Consider the following 17485-nt stretch of genomic DNA (forward strand, 5'->3'; position numbering starts at 1 on the left):
ATTTCATGATAAGGACTTGATTTAGGCAATTGCCAATGATAAATACAGGGCTAGAATTTTGATTAAGAGTAGAATACTTACCTTATCACAGAGCATCATCTCCTCACATATTGCTTAAACACTCCAAACAGGTGAGCAAATCAGGTATCACAACAGGAGCACAAGGGCATAGCACATCCTCAAGACGGAGGAAGTATGTACACTTGCAAAGCATGGGTGCATTGGGTAGAGTAGTCACAGCAGGTCTGGGTAAGGAGTGCACGGAGATCCTTTTTTGTGCCTTTCCTGGAAGTTCAACTTTAGAATAGGAAGACACAGACCTCCCACTGGTTCACTTACACAGAAGAAACTGAAGAGATGGAGTACTAGAATGTAGCCCAGGAAAATCTCTCAGTGACAGTAGGAGAAAGCAGGCTGACCGGTATGTACTTGGAATGGAATTAGGAAAACACATTGAGACTTTTTTACCAGAAGAAAATTTAGCTCAGCTTAGCAGAGGGAACCACCTAAATAGGCAGTGCCAGGATCCCTATGGGTGATGAGGCCATCTGATCAGTTTTCTCTAAGGCAGCAATTCTCAAACTTCCTAACACTGCAGCCCTTTAATACAGTTCATGTTATGGTGATCCCAACCATAAAATTATTTTGTTGCTGCTTTATAACTAATTTCGCTACTGTTATGAATCGTAATGTAAATATATGATATGCAGGATATCTGGTACATGACCCCCTAAAGGAGCATAACTCATAGATTGAGAACCACTGCTCTAAGATTTGTGAGTGAAAGTGATTTGAGTCTTCTCCCAGGTAAAGGGCACAGACTTTTCCGTATGTTCCTAGAGTTCCAATAGAAAGAAAGCTACAGCAGGGAAGGTGTCTGGATCAAGGAAGCAGCTGCCCAATAAAAACTAAGGAACAATAATATGAATGAAGAAATAAATACTTTATTATGGTAAGCCTCTGGTTTGGGGGTTACACAAATTGCCTCCTCGAACACTGACAGAGACACCTTTCTGTATCTGCATGGCAATTAAATTTATTGGTAAGGCAACAGAAACAATGCTGTAAACTGAAGTTAAAGCAAAACCTCAAGATCACCTATGTAGGCCACATTTGGTTCTTAGTTCAGATACAGATCATTTCTTCAACCTTTGTTAGTATTTTTAAACCTCTTTTGATCATACCCTAATAAATACATTTAACATGGTAGCCAGCTCTCAGATACACAGCTGAGAAGTTTCACAAAACAATACTTGCCTTTACTGCATGATGCATTCTGACCTACTTCATTCCTCTTCATTGCTTTGTAATGCCAGTGGCCATCCACTAACTGGTTCACAATTTCACTAATGGGCTGAAATGCACAGTCCAAAATCAGCAACTTTTTGTGATCTTTGCAAGCAACTCTATATATTAAAATACATGTAACTTGAACTCAGAAACAATTTCTACTCTTGAGGATTCAGAAGTAAACCTGACATTACATATTTACAAAAAGGCCAAATAGATGTGTGAACAGACAGGGAGCTCAAGGAGAAGCAACTGAGGCAAGGAATGCTCAAGAAAACACCACATACTTTAAGGCAACATAACACTTTGTACAATGTCAAATGACCAGAGTATGTGTGGTATTAAAACACTGCAGAAATGGAGTTTTCCCTCACATCTGATGGCTTACAGGATAGGACATTAGCCCAAAGTATGTTTCTAAGATGAGGGCTTCCTGTGGGCCACACCCATTTCCAGTTGCTTTCAGCACATGAGCATCCAGAAAGTAACACAGATGTGCCCATAGATACCACAAGAAGCCACCACCACACGTGCGCCTTAAGAATACTCATGCCACAACTGTCATGTCATGGGACACTCATAGCAGAGTTCCTCACCTGACACCTCAGGTTGTACAGGGAAAACTACCCACACACTAGGAGCTGTCAATCCTCTCACCAGTGGCTTTGCTTGTGGCAGAGGTGGGCACTGGGCGTGGCTTTTCTTTTTTTGTATGTGACTCTTCTGGTGCTTGACCGCAGCCAAGCTGAACTGGAAGGGGTCCTAGCAGTCCTGGCTCACATAGCATGTCTCAGTGCTGTGGCTCTTGTGATGCTCCAAAAGGTTCGAGATCCATGCAAAGGCCTCGCCACATTCACTACATGTATAGGGCTTCCCTTGAGATGCATGAAACTCATCAACTGCAGGGCATCGCATAGCAGAAGTTCCTGGGTCCTGCCCAGAATCACGGCCACCCACATGGAGCCCCTTCCCTACATCAGATGGCAGCTTGTAGCTGCTGGTGCTGGAAGGACACTCAGGATCCTCTTTGTCCTCGTCATCTGGATGAGGCCTCTTTGTCCCAATGCCTTTATGTGGTGTAGCCTTGTCCTGGGCTGACTGCCGGATGACTGATTGCCCCTGGGGACTGGCAGGACTTGAATCCTCATCCTCAGCATCCATAGCCTTCTGAGGTCGCTGTTCCCCCTGGGCAGTGCCTATGGAAGGACTAACAGGAGCATCCCCCGAAAGCCTCTCCATCAGTGTCTCCTCCATGGAGATCTCCGCACACATATTTCCTTTGCTTTCCTGCTGCCCCGTACTGTCTGAAAAAAAGTCAAAATGTGAGCAGTCCTACTTCCCAGGCTCTGAGACAGAAACTGACTTGAGCAGAAATCAGGAAAACAAAGTGTGAGGCCCAAAGGGCATCAGATAAGAACAATAGCAGGCACAGCCTGACCCCTTTACAACTTAGACATCATACAACAGCTGAGTGCAGTATCACACGCCTCACAGGACCCCTCCCAATCTGCATGCACTTCTTTAACAGTCTGAGTGTCTGCAGAGCTCACTGCTGACCATCACACCCAGTGTGTTTGGAGGTTAAGGTGGTCATGTAACTCTAGTCTATTCTGGTCAGAAGTGTGAAAGGTGAGGAGGAGCCTGCTTCCTGCTGTGGTGGATTCAGATCTGAAGCAGCCTTTCTGGCTGAGGTGACCTGGCAATGGAGGGTACAAAGAACTATGAGAGGATCCAGGGGACATGTCTGTCACTAGTAAGGACCAAATGAGTCTTGGTAAGCCATCCAGTTATATCCATGGCCTTCAATGAACCACAGTCTCTGGCTTGGCCCTGGAGTCATCCGTGGCAAATGGAACAGTAGTATGCACACAAAACATGCAGAGGTGTGGTACGTGCTTACCCTCTGGGATTCTCCCAATGAAACCCAGCCTTTGGAGAGGTAACCGGGGGGGGGGGGGGGGGGGAGGGGGGGGACAGGGACAGGTCCACAGTGTCAACTCAGCTCCACTAAGAGCCTTTGTTATCCAGGCAGTGTATGGGAAACCATTCCTAGATTTGAGCCTCTAAATGATGGTGGCTTTGTGTGTGCCTTCAGAACCACCAAAAAGAAGTAGAGGGGCCACAAAGTTAAGCTCAGTCAGCTGACAGATCACAAATGTGTAGCCTTTTGGGTAACATGTTTTAGAGGAGCTCACTATGCAGCAAGAAATAATGCAATGGCATTCTGTCCCCACACAATGGACAGGAAAATGAAGAAAGTCAAAGCTAGTGTATCTGCTGAGGCTAATGGAAATGTGAGGAGCCCAATCAGCCGTAAAAGAGACTTGTACCCTTTATACCCCCACCAGGCCCACATCTATCACCACCTAACTCAGCCTCACCGGGGAGGCTGCCTCCTGGTAGTTCTTCTGCCACACAACGTCCCTCTGGTTCTGTCTCCAGCGTGGAGGATGGACCAGACTGGAAAAACTGACACCCTGAGGTTTAGAGAGAAGAAAGTAAAGGAATCATGAGAAAGCTAAGAGGCTTCATGTCCTATTGGGTCTCTGGGACCCAGATTGCAACTACCTTTTTCTCTGCATTAGGACAATTCCTGTCCATTCCCCTGTCCCATCCTGTCCCCCTCCACCACCATCAAAGCTGCCCTCTAGTCAGAGGCCCTGGAAAGCTGAGGTTTCTAACAAAGGCAGCAGAGACAAAGAGGAGGATCTTATAGGAGGCTGGAGGATGCCTGTGAGCAGGCAGGAAATGGAGAATGTCCAGAGGGGAGCACAGCTGAAGACATAGCATAAAATGGACTTGGTAGCAGAGTACATGCCAAGCATTTGTGAGATCTTGGGTCAATCCCCAGTACAAAAAAACTAAAATACAGAATTAGAACTATAATAAAGACCTCTGGAGTCTAGTTATGAGCTTCCCTGCAAAGAACTTCAGTGAAAGATCATTCCCCAGGCCCTGCTCTGCATCAACAAAGTGGGAGTGCTTAGAGGATTGGAGTCAGGAGGCCTTTCCGAATCCAGACACTTCAGTTCTCACAGGCCAAGGCTGCAAACAAAGCCCTAGAGCCCAGAGAGAACTTAAAAGTGTAGACCAGGACAAGTGGAGAACTTGGCAAACAAATCCTAGTTCAAAGACACTTAAAACATGTTCAGCTCCAAACATTTAAATCACCCTATTACAACAACCCTTGGTGATTCATCTACAGTTCCTGGGACGGTCAGAATCTTCCATGCCAACACTTCTAGAAGAGGATGCAGGACAGAACGTGAGCCAGTGGGAGGTAGGTCTCACCCAACAGGAGCAGCTTGCTGTAACTGGTCAGGTTATCTTCTGCGGGGTCCAGGTTGTCCCATTCTGACTGTAGAGACTCCTGTGGAAATGGTAACGGTTTCTAAAACAGCAGCTCTGACCCACCCCAAGTTATACTGAAGCAATGCCCTTCCTTAGGTTCTATCCTAAGCTTTCTTAGCAGTAGCATTATAGATATTTGGGTCCATAATCCTTTGCTATGACAGAGCATTAATATTGAGAGAAGGGAAAGACCATGTGTGTGGCTGGACAAGATCAGCCTCCCAGGGCCAGCAGTGGCTCCTTTCCTCACCTTTGGCTCAGCTGTGACAGAGTTGGCCTCTTCATTCTTTTCTCCCTCTAAATGTTTTTCATCCAGATGTACAGATTCCAGAGTAGGCCAGGCTGGAAGAAGGGGAGCTAAGGAGACAAGTTCTCAGTGGCTGTGTCTCCAAAATAAGCATATCCCACTGCCTCCCACACAGGCCCCGGGGCAAATGTAGAAAGGCTTCCTCCTGTACATATCACAGGTCCCAAAGCTCAGTGAACACTACATTTGTCTGCGACTGACAGAGCAACATGGACACAAAAATAAACATGATGACAGTCGGGTGGCGGTGCACGCCTTTAATTCTAGCACTCGAGAGGCAGAGGCAGGAAGATCTCTAAGTTTGAGGCCACCACTGAAGCAATTCAGGTCATGAAGGAAGAACTTTTTTGTGCCAACTAGATTGGTAGAAAATGTTAGACACCCAGGGCAAATGGGCACCTAACTATGCTGGCTTTAAATGTATCACAAAGGTTATGGATAATTGCATGGTTAAAGTGTACATGCCCTCCATCCAGAGGTTGTTAGAAAACCATACCACACACACACTAGAGTGCCCACAGTAAGGCCATGATGCTGCAGCCCATTTCTGAAAAGCAAAATGGAGAGGCTGAGTATGTGGAATGCCGAGAGGTGAGGAGCCAAAACTCTGACCACAGCTGCCCTATTTGAGTAACAAATGTGAGGGCACAACTAATCAACATAGGAAGTAGAAAAAGATAAGATCTCCTGAGTAAACTGAGAGCGCAGGGATCATGGGAGAGGGTAGAAGTAGAGGGGGCAGGAAGAAAGAGAAGTGGAGAAAAATATATAGCTCAATAAAAACAAAAATGTGAGGGCGCAAGTACAGCATGGTCCTATAGACCTTCTGTATACGTGTGTATATGGAAAAAGACATGAAAGGACATCCTCCAGGATGGGGTAAGGACAAAGAAAACTTTCTTGGACAAAGAAAACTTTCTTGGCAGTACTGAGGTTTTAACCCAGAACCTTATGCTCCTATGCTGGCATTGAAATATATCTACAATGAAATTATTTCTTGGTTAATAACCATGTGAGGCTGAAAAAATTTGCATGACAAGTTGAGCAAAAAATAAAAAATAACACATCTAACATACACAATGACCTACAGAAACAAGTCCCAACTATAGTACACATCCATGCCTTCCTACCTGACCTCTCCCTGGTTTTCATGGCATCTTACCACATCCTCCCTTTCCCAACCACAGACCCCCATCTATCTCCTTAATGAAGGCCAGGTGAGGCTAGAAAAATGCTGCTACTTACACATATCACGGCGTACAAGGATGTCCCTAGGTCTTAGGTCTCTGCTGGGACCCAACAACCCACGTGGTAGCAGCAGGGGCTCAGGACACCTCTTATAGTCTCCCTCGCTGAATGAAGATGATGACCCACCCGGGGAACACAGCATTCCTGTGTACAATCAAGGCAATAGTGACTCCAATAGGTTGAGATACATGCTAACAACCACACAGCAAATCCTCAATGGGCCAGGTGTGGACCCAAGGTATGACCCAAGCCCCTGGTCTCCCAGACACCATCACCACCCATCTCTCAGGCCCCACCCTTAGACATGGAGGAAACCCCCAGCTACCAATGCACCCAGAATATTTACCTAGTTTTTAAGAGCCTGGTACCTGCCTTTGATTGCCCTCCATTTCGCCTCCTTCCTAACATCTGGAAAGCAAATGTGAGGGCAGGAACCCAAGGCAGCTGTCCTAGTCCATGAGGTAAGCCTGATGGAGATGCCACTGGGCAGAGATGTGGGGGCTTGGATCCCTGAAGACTGAGGAGCTCCCTTACCAGCTCAGGGATGGTTGTTTCTGTGCCCCTTAACACATGGGGTGACTACACTCTCAGGAATGCCACGGCTGGGGTCTGAACTCTATGTTGCAGATTCCAGTCCTTCCAGGACCTCCTGCCCTTCTCCTCTAAGGCATGCTTTCTTCTGGGGTGGCAGCCTCACCTGGCTCCTCCAGGATATCAGAGAGACCCTCCACCAGGGAGGCAGCCTTCTCGCAGTTCTCAGGATACTGGGCTACCACCCAGGGACGAACCCTGTCTGGCAAGATGCCCAGAAACTGCTCCAGAACCAGCAGCTCCAGGATCTGCTCTTTGGAGCAGGCCTCGGGCCGCAGCCACTGGCGGCATAGCTCATGAAGCTGGGCCAAAGTCTGGTGAGGTCCAGCTGCCTCCTGGTAGACAAACTCCCGAAAGCGCAGGCGGGAAAACTCAAGGTCAGCAGCAGATCTTTCAGTGCTGGTTTCTGTTTCCTTCTGCTGGGCAGGCTTTTCCTGTTGGGTAGATTCCTCCTGTTGGTTAGGTTGGTCCTTTTGGCTAGGCTCTTCCTGTTGGCTGGGTTCTTCCAGCTGGTTAGGTTCTTCCTGTTGCCTGGGTTCTTCCAGCTGGTTAGGTTCTTCCTGTTGGCTGGGTTCTTCCTGTTGCCTGGGTTCTTCTGGCTGGTTAGGTTCTTCCTGTTGCCTGGGTTCTTCCTGTTGCCTGGGTTCTTCTGGCTGATTAGGTTCTTCCTGTTGCCTGGGTTCCTCCTGCCGGCTGGGTTCCTCCTGTCGGCTGTGTTCCTCCTGTCGGCTGGGTTCCTCCTGTTGGCTGGGTTCTTCCTGTTGGTTGGGTTGATCCTTCTGGCTAAGCTGTTTCTGTTGGCTGGGTTCCTCCTGTTTGCTGAACCCTACCTGCTGGATGGACTTCTCTAGCTGAATGAATTCTTCCTTTTGGATGGACTTATCCTGCTGAGTGGACTCCTCGTGGTGGATGAGTTCCTGTTGGATGGAAGCATCTTGAATGGGTTCTTTGTACTGAATGAAGGCTTCCTGTTGGATAGGCTCCTCCTGCTGAATAAATTCCTCCTGCTGAATGAGTTCCTCCTGCTGGATGAGTTCTTCCTGTGGGGTGGACTTATCCTGCTCAACTGGCTCTTGTTGGATGGTTTTGTCCTGCTGCATGGGCTCCTCCTGCTGCATGGGTTCTTCCCACTGGTGAGGCTCAACCTGCTGCATAGGTTCTTCTTGTTGCATAGGTTCATCCTTCTGGCCAGGTCCTTCCCACTGGCTGGGTTCTTCTTCCTGACTAGGATCATCCTGCTGGCTGGGTTCTTGTTGCTCACTGAGTTCTTCCCTCTGGTTGAGAGGATTATCCTGCTGACTGGATTCTTCTCCCTGGTTGGGCTCATCTCTCTGACTAGGTTCCAGCACCTGGACGGGTTCTTCTTCCTGGATGGATTCTTCTTCCTGGATGGTTTCTTCTTCCTGGATGGGTTCATCCTGCCTCCTGGGTTCCTCCTGCTGGCTAGGTTCTTGTTGCTTAATGACTACTTCCCCCTGAAAGGGTTCCTCCTGCTGACTGGGCACTTCCCGGTGGGATCTAACTTCTGGCCGCACAGTAGGTGGTTCTGGGTGGGGTGGGGAGCTTCTTGGGGAGGCCAGTGCCCTCTCCAAAGGCAACATCTTCCCAGGCCTCCACAAAAATGCAACTGTGTCTAGCCAAGAACTCAGCAGAGATGGTTAGGATAACAAGGTACCCAAGAAAGGTCAGCAATACCGGGACCTGAGGAAAAGCAGAGGACATCAACAAAACAGATGTCCACATAGTGAGACCTCAGCCATGGCACACTCAGGCAAAGGAGAATGAGGGACGGTGTCTGAGTACAACTATGTACCCACAATACCTAAGTCTCATGCAGTTATTCTAAGCAGTCTGCTCACTACTATAAGTAGAATTCCAGCTTATATAGATAAAAATAATCAGGAAGGCCAACTTTGTATAAGATGGTAATAATAGGATTTTTTTTAAAGATTTATTTATTTATTATGTATACAGTATTCTATCTGCATGTATGCCTACAGGCCAGAAGAGGGCACCAGATCTCATTACAGATGGTTGTGAGCCACCATGTCGTTGCTGGGAATTGAACTCAGGACCTCTGGTAGAGCAGCCAGTGCTCTTAACCCCTAAGCCATCTCTCCAGCCCAAGGATTTTTTTTTTTTAAATCTCAAATAAGATGAATATGAAAATTTTCAGAAAAATTTCATTTATAAACCTAGATGAATATGCCATACAATATCAGTAAATTTATTCTTACTATGTATACTGTGTATATGTAGGCCACATCACAACAGACTGGATTTATCCCAAAATACTATGTCAGTTTAACATCTAAGTATGTATTATTGGGACTTTAGATTTCCAAAACAAGAAGGATCTAGGTGCAGCATTGTTGTTCCCACTGAAACAACCAAAACTCAGGGCTGGGGAGATGGCTCAGTAGTTAAGAGCATTTGTGCTCTCACAGAGTACCCAGACTGGATTCCCAGCACCTACATGGTAGATCACAACCATCTGTAATCATAGGTCCAGGGCATCTGATGCCCTCTTATGACCTCTGAGGGCACCAGGCATGCATGTGCCACATACAAGAAGGCAAAACATTGCCATTCATAAATAAACCTAAAAAAAGAGTAAAACCCAAACCCAGTACTAGCAATATCCTTGGCAAAACCACACAATGAAAGCATTTTCTCTTCTAAAAGCAATTTCGAGGAATTCAAAATAAAATCTGTTCATGACCCTAGCTAACACCATCAACAACATGACCACTATCTCCCTACCTAATCCAGTTTACCGTAGAAGTACCATTTTCACTTCTTACAGGACTGAACTCTGAAGTAGTTCCTCAAGGTCCATACTCCCTGCATGTCCTCTCATACACATCTTGAGCATAGTATTTCCTACTGCTTTATATCTGCATACTGCTTGTTTCCCACATTAAAATCTGAGCCCTAGGAGAATAGGGTTCTTTATAGGCAGGTTACTATGGGCCCAGCAGTTTTGGCTTCTGTTTTTGCTCACTACACCTTTTATAAAATAAATTTCTTTGTTGAAGCGCATGTTATATATGCCTAATGGCCAATATGTGCTGTGAGACAATGGTCTTGTACCCTGTCACTTGTAATGTTTTTAATAAAACACTGATTGGCCAGTAGTCAGGCAGAAAGTATAGGAGGGGTGATAAGAACAGGAGAATTCTGGGAAGAGGAAAGAGTCAGATTGCATTTGTCATCCAGACACAGAGGAAGCAAGATGAGAATGCCTCGCTGACAAAAGGTACCAAGCCACATGGCTAACACAGACAAGAATAATTGGCTAATATAAGTTTTGAGAGTTAATAAGAAGCCTGAGCAAATAGGCCAACTAGTTTATGATTAATGTAGACCTCTGAGTGTTTTGTTGGGACAGAACAGCTGTGGGCCAGGTGTGACAGAAACCTCTGTCAACAAAATGGCGCCAACATGGACAACTGCATCCACATAAAACCTGAGAGAGCTTGGAAAGTAATTCTAGACACAAAAGTTAAACATGGCTAAAACAGCATTTTCATGATTCCTTTAAGAGAGGTCTTTATGATTCAGCAGCAGCCTACCCGGTTTCAAGAAGGCAGTTTCCTGGGCCGTGCTGCCAGTGTGAACTCTAGCTCTTTCAGGAGGCCAAGCATTTAAATGGGGTTTCTGAGCAGCATGTTACAAACTGCTTAATGGCAGCACAGACCAGCTGTGTGCCTAAAAGCTGGGGCTGTGAGCATGGCTTGTGCTCAACAGAACTCCTCCCCACCATGTTGGGCTGGGTGGAGCCAAAGGCAAAGCAGCCTTAGTCTTAGTAAGAATGTTTAGCATTTTAAGAAGCCCTTCTGACAGATTCAAGGCAATCCCCATCAAAATCCCAGCAAAATTCTTCAAAGACCTCAAAAGAACAGTACTCAACTTCATATGGAAAAGCAAAAAATCCAGGATAACCAAAACAATCCTGTGCAATAAAAGAACTTCTGGAGGCATCACAATCCCTGACTTCAAACTCTGCTACAGAGATACAGTACTGAAAACAGACCGGTATTGGCGTAAGAACAGACAGGAGGACCAATGGAACTGAAGAGAAGACCCAGATATCAATCCACAGATCTTCGAACACCTGATCTTTGATAAAGAAGCAAAAAATGGAAGAAAGCACATTTAACAAATGGTGCTGGCATAACTGGATATCAACATGAAGAAAAATGAAAACAGACCCATATCTATCACCATGCACAAAACTTAAGTCCAAATTTTGGATCAAAGACCTCAACATAAAGCCAACCACACTGAACCTTATAGAAGAGAAAGTGGGAAGTACACTTGAACGCATTGGCACCGGGAACCACTTCCTAAATAGAACCCCAGCAGCACAGACACTAAGAGAAACAACTAATAAATGGGACCTCCTGAAACTGAAAAGCTTCTGTAAAGCAAAGGACACAGTCAACGAGACAAAACGACAGCCTACAGAATGGGAAAAGATCTTCACTAACCCCACATCAGACAGAGGTCTGAGCTCCAAAATAAACAAAGAACTCAAAAATTTGGAGACCAAAAGATAACATAATTCAATTTAAAAAAAATGGAGTACAGACTTAAACAGAGAACTCTCAACAGAGGAATCTAAAATGGCTGAAAGACACTTAAGGAAATGTTCAACATCCTTAGTCATCAGAGAAATGCAAATCAAAACTCTGAGATTCCATCTTACACCTGTAAGAATAAACAAGATCAAAAACACTGATGACAACTTATGCTGGAGAGGTTGTGGAGAAAAGGGAACACTTCTGCATTGCTGGTGGGAATGCAAGCTGGTACAACCACTTTGAATGTCAGTGTGGCAATTTCTCAGAAAATTAGGAAACAACCTTCCTCAAGATCCAGTAATACTACTGTTGGGTATATAGCTAAAGGATGCTCAGTGTTCATAGCAGCTTTGTTTGTCATATAGCCAGAAACTGAAAACAACCTAAATGCTCCTCGACTGAAGAATGGATAAGAAAAACGTGGTACATTTACACAATGGAGTCCTACACAGCAGAAAAAAATGACAGCTTGAATTTTGCAGGAAAATGGATGGAGTAGAAAACATCATTTTGAGTGAGGTAACCCAGACACAGAAAGACAATTATCACATGTACTCACTCATAGGTGGCTTTTAAACATAAAGCAAAGAAAGCCAGCCTACAAACCACAATCCCAGAGAACCTAGACAAAAATGAGGACACTAAGAGAGACTTACATAGATCTAATCTACATGGGAAATAGAAAGTAGAAAAAGCCAAGATCTCCTGAGTAAATTGGGAGCATGGGGACCTTGGGGGAGGTTTGGAGCGGGGAGGGGAGAAGCAGGGACGGGAGCAGAGAAAAATGTAGAACTCAATAAATATCAATAGAATAACAAAAAAAAAAGCATGTCTGGTCAGAAAATAATTACAGATATGCAATAAAGACAAATCCAGATGGAAAAGATCTCTAAATGGGTCACAGTGTTGGATAAATGTAGGCTTGGGAGAAAGAAGAAAAGAATAGAGAGTTATGAAAGAAGTAAATTGTTTTTTTTTTGAAGTAAATTGTTTTTAAAAAATATAAAACAAAGTCTTTAGACAGACAGAATAAACTTGTAGAAAAGTAATAGAGTAAGAAAAATAAGCCGTGTAAAGATGGAAAATACACAGAGTCTGGATTATGTATACTATTGTGTTTTCTTTGAATTTTTTGACTGTGAATGAACTAAGTACAAAGACATTTCATTGTACAGACTGTTAAACTAAACCAGTATATATTCTCTAAAGGTATCCTGACTTCTGTTTTTGCTCACTATACCTTTTATAAAATGAATTTCTTTGTTGAAGGGCATGTTATATTCGCCTAATGGCCAATATGGAATATCATACCCATCTATCCAGGATCAAGTTTGGGACCTATTTGAAGAATAAGTGGAGAAAAAGAATATCTCAGCTTCAGGGACATCCTCACCCCTACCATCTACAATGGCAGCACCCATTCCGTTTTGCCCCAGCATCTACACTGAGAATACTCAGACCACAACTCCCACCCAATACTGTAGCGAGCTGCGTGAAGCCACACCTGATGGCAATGTAGAGAGCTGCGTGGAGTCGCACATGATGGTGCTGGCTCCCGCCCTCCGCAATCCTGAAAGCGAGTGCTCTCTGTGATAATCAACTTCTAATATCCACTAAGCCTGACTTATGCTATTATCACACAACGACTGTCAGCTGCTTGCATATGCGTGAACCTATGGGCAGTGCCCACCTGGCAATCTGAGGTTGGCGGCCCAGGCCTACTTAAGGGCTGGGAGAGGTTTGCCCAGGGAGAGAGAGAGAGAGAGATTTTACAATTGTCAAAAGATCCTGAATAAAACTGCAGTGAGAAGAGCTCCGGTGGTCGCGTTATCCTTGCTGGACGAGGGGGGCCGCGACACAATACAACTTAGCATTTTCTTATGACTTCTTTATCTCTGAGGGTGAGTAAACTGCCTGCTTTCTTTACAGGAGTCAGGTACGAGCTCTGCCTGGCTCCATCTTGCCATCATCCCTATCTGCATTTTCTTGTCATTTCATACTGCCTTTTTAAAACCTGTGTTTTAACCACTTACTGTCTAATAATTCTTATCAAATTCAACTACTTTAAAAAAAATTCCAGTTTCCAAAACCTGCTTATCTTTGGGTTTCCTTCCCTACCTCAAACTTAAAAACATTCTCTCATTCTCTTACAGCAAGGGTCTCAAATGTAAGGCCTTGGATAACAGTCTAAGCTCTTGAGGTTTTCTCGATGGTGACTACTTACCTCTGTCCTGTATAGCAAGGCAGCCAGAGCCCTACACACACCCTGACATCTTTCTACACAGCTTCCTTTCAGCTTCCTTCCAAGTTGATCTGCCATCTTCCACTCTAGACTCTTCTTTACCCATCTTCTTCCTTTGACTCTCCTGGAGCATCTTTTGATATGGGGTGTAATATCAGCTCCAGTAAGACAACAGATCCACATTTTGTTTCACCAGGCTCTGAACACAGAACTCTATGTGGCAAATGAAGAGTTATGTGGTCATATAAATTTGTTTTTTTACACCACATCAGGAACATTTATCCTACACAGAAAGTGTCCACAGAGTTACTGTGAACTTACTAAGATGTGCACACACAAAGGTTCACCCTACCAGGCCCTGCTGGAAACTCATCTTCAGATTGTCAGAAGCTTCTAAGCTTCTAAGGGTAGAGACAAAAAGCAAACCCAAACAGTAGACAAGAAAACCATTCACACACTAGGTGAGAACTGGGCTCAAAACTCCTCCTGAAAATTAACATAGCTGATCTATCCTTCTTGTTCCAGACTCCTCATGAAGTCCTCCCTGTCTGGAGCCTCTGATTGGTCCTCCCCACACCTGCTTCACCATTGTGGTCACCACATAACCATTACCTCTGCTTCTTTTAGGGTGGCCCAGCAGCCCTCAGTCAACTGCGTGAGACCTGTCTCCTCCTCCACCTGTCCTGCTGTGACCACGGAAGAGGTATGGGGACCTGCAACAGAAAGGATCAAGTAGAAGCACAGTAAGCCTATATAGCCTAATCAGTGGAGGACCTTGTTCACCTGGGAATAAGCAAGAATCATCTGTCCCCATTTCCTTTGCCTGAAAAGAAGACTCTAATAACAACAAGAAGTAACAGCCTAACATGGACAGCCAGTCCCCTTCATAATGTAGCCCTTCTAGTCAGGACCAGGAGAATGAGGCCATCTTGGGGAATCTCAAGAGACTTAATCCTAAGCATGCCTTGCCTGACCCTAGACCTGGTTACACTGCTACAAGAACTTACTAGGCAGAAGACCCAGTGGGACCAAATAGCCTAAATGAGGTCACATTCCTGGTACAAATAAGACAGAGATTGTGGCATACCATGATGCAGAATGACCTGGCTGCCTTGGAGTCCAGCCCACAGGCTTCAGGAGACAGAAGAATGGGTCAAGCAGGTATCAAGGGTTGTATTCTGGGCATGAAATGTTGAAGCTGAGAAAAGAAATCTAGTGGATGGGTGGATGGCTGAGCTAGGGGAATCCCAAGCTGGTTTTAAAAGCCTAAGGAATTCACATTGCAGGCTTTTGCCTTAGCTGAAAACAAATCCGTCTCAGACCCTGTCAACAAAATACCATCTTTTCTAACCACTAGGATCTGATGATAATCATAAACACTAATCTTTTATTGGGGACAGCAGGAACTAGGTCTCCCCTATAGTCATACACATAGTAATATAAATACAAAAGGTGCAAACGTACCTTTAAACGAATGCCAAGGTACACACAAAGGATCATTATTAAAATAGTTGCTTTCTGTGGCCCCTGCCAAAAAATATATTCTATTTATATATTATAAATATAAAATATATTTATATTTTCATATAAGGTCACACAGAGTCAAATGTCCTAAACAAACCAGCCTGTTTTTTTTTTTTTTTTTGAAAAAAAAAAAAAAGCTCACAGACCCAAACATCAGGAGAAACAAGGGCTCCAGAACAGAAAAGAGAACTTCCATAGGACATTACTAGAATGTGGAAGGATGATCTGGTAACATCCATTGCGGCCTCCAAAAAGCTGGCTGAGATACAAACCAACATAAGGGAGACAGGTCTGAGGGTGGAGGACTGGGCATGGAAGCAGTGGTGGAGTAAGAAGGAAGAGGCAAGGACACGGGGACAAAACCCTAACAAGTAGACTCTTGACACAGGGTAGGAAGGACTTCTGTGACCTTGGAATTGTTCTGTGTATAAGCCAACCCTCAAGCACCCTTATCCTGCCCTTTCTTAGGTAGCGCTAGGAAAACTAATGTTTTCTATTCCTTCCCAAAGCCTCCAGGTCAGGACAGCACCTAAGAGACAGCCCTCTGCCATGAATGGGATCCCTGGAGAGAGGCCCGAAAATGTCCTCTGCCCCCATAACAGAAGATGCCCGCACTCTAAGCCCCTTGTCATCCCTCAATCTAGTGGACTCTCTCACAGAACCCTCCCCCACTTTCCCGTGCTCCTCGCGCCCGATGCACAAAAATAGAGGTTCCCAACCCCTCCCCTGATCTTTATACATACTCATCTTCCCCCTTTGTAGGCTTCCCATCCCCGTCAGAACCTACCTCCACCCACTCTCTAATGCCCTCCTCTTCCTCTGCTGCAGTCCCCTAATCTGTATCTAAAAACAGTGGCGCTGCGCCCTCTATCGGCCGCACACGTAAAAAACACACCCCAAGATCTTAGCCCATCCCACGTGTCCCCCAGATAGCTCTTCCCGACACACCACAAGCATACCGCATTTCCCAGCCACAATCCCACAAGTGGTACTCCCAATGCCACATCAGAACCACACCCCGATCCTGCCCCATCCCACGCCACACAAGATGCCGGCCCCACTCGCTGTGCGCTGTGGCGCCTACTGCGCTCCGGTGCCACACCCCCGCCCAAAAGCCTTAAGGCCTTCACAGCTCCACACGTGTGAACCAGCAGTCCTACCCTCCTGGCCACAAATTCAAACACAACAGCCCGAGGTCACACCCCCACACAAGGGCCTCAGCGCTTCAAACCCCTCCAGGGCACAACACCTTTGGGCTACAAGGTCTCTGCTCCTGGCCCAGCCCACGCAAGGCAGAACCATCTCTGAGACCGACCCTCCACACCAGCTGAATGCCTACAGTCCCACGTAGGAGAGCGTCGGGCGGACCGACCCACCTGCTGCGCAGCGTTGCCCCGCGGGCGCCCGCAGTCTCGAACACCGAGAGGCGATGGCGACCCACTGCAGTACGCCTGCGCGGCCTGCAGCGCCGGAAACCGAGACCCCCAGCGTGCTGCGGGGCCGTTCGCCAGACCTGGGCGGAGCCTTGCCAGTCAATCAGGCTGGCTCCGCTTCGCTGCTACGTGCGCCTGCGTCACTTCTGATGCCATTGCCATGACAACGGAGTAAACAAACCGAAACCTGAGAGAGGAGAGAGGGAGGGAGGGAGGGAGAGAGAGGGAGGGGAGAGAGAGAGAGAGGGGAGAGAGGGGGAGAGAGGGGGAGAGAGGGGGAGAGAGAGAGAGAGAGAGAGAGAGAGAGAGAGAGAGAGAGAGAGAGAGAGAGAGAGAGAGAGAGAGAGAGAGAGAGAGAGAGAGAGAGAGAGAGAGAGAGCCTAAGACCACCAGAACCTGAGAGGCGGAGACAAAGACCGGAAAATACCGGTTTAAGAAACAAACACGCAGACACTACAGACCCAAAGACAGTGAAGACGAGTCTAGAATTCTAATCCAGAGATGAGACACAGAGAAACTGAGATAAGGAGACCAAAGACAAAAATGGGGACCCAAGTACAAATTGGAGACTCGAGATACTACTGAACAGTCAAGAGACAAGTGCACAGATCCAGTATGGGCAGACAGAGCTAAAAACCCACTGTAAGAGGCAGGGATTTACGCACGGAGAGACTGGCGCGAAGGTACTGTTTGGGTGAAAAGTTCCTGAAAGCAAACTGAATTATTGTCAAATCCTTGCTAATCGCTACATTGAGCGACAAAAGAAGTTGGCCCTAGACACCTGAAGAGAGCAGACGAAAGCTGCTTTCCATGGCAGAGCTTCTGAAAGCCATTTTAGCTGTCTGGAGTGATTTTTAAATGTGTAGCTGAACAGCTTATTACTGAATAAGTTTCATTCCTTGTTTACATACAC

General features: G+C 46.0%; 1 protein-coding gene across 2 annotated transcripts; it reads right to left on the reverse strand.

The window, feature by feature from the left end:
- Positions 1-924: 924 nt before the first annotated feature.
- Positions 925-16649, reverse strand: Zscan18 (zinc finger and SCAN domain containing 18). Of its 2 annotated transcripts, none has more exons than XM_057761815.1 (9): positions 16516-16649; positions 14228-14328; positions 13598-13828; positions 6894-8488; positions 6194-6340; positions 4892-4998; positions 4582-4660; positions 3672-3767; positions 925-2594 (listed from the first exon to the last, which is right to left on the reverse strand). In XM_057761815.1, exons 4-9 carry the CDS (start codon positions 8386-8388, stop codon positions 2053-2055), a joined length of 2466 nt encoding a protein of 821 aa, XP_057617798.1. In that variant the 5' UTR covers positions 8389-8488; positions 13598-13828; positions 14228-14328; positions 16516-16649; the 3' UTR covers positions 925-2052. The 2 variants fall into 2 exon arrangements, with proteins under 2 accessions (XP_057617798.1, XP_057617799.1); XM_057761816.1 differs by having other exon boundaries at positions 2378-2590.
- Between the last annotated feature and the right edge of the window lie 836 nt (positions 16650-17485).

Source organism: Chionomys nivalis, chromosome 2 (assembly GCF_950005125.1).
Source record: "Chionomys nivalis chromosome 2, mChiNiv1.1, whole genome shotgun sequence".
Taxonomy (NCBI): Eukaryota; Metazoa; Chordata; class Mammalia; order Rodentia; family Cricetidae; genus Chionomys; species Chionomys nivalis.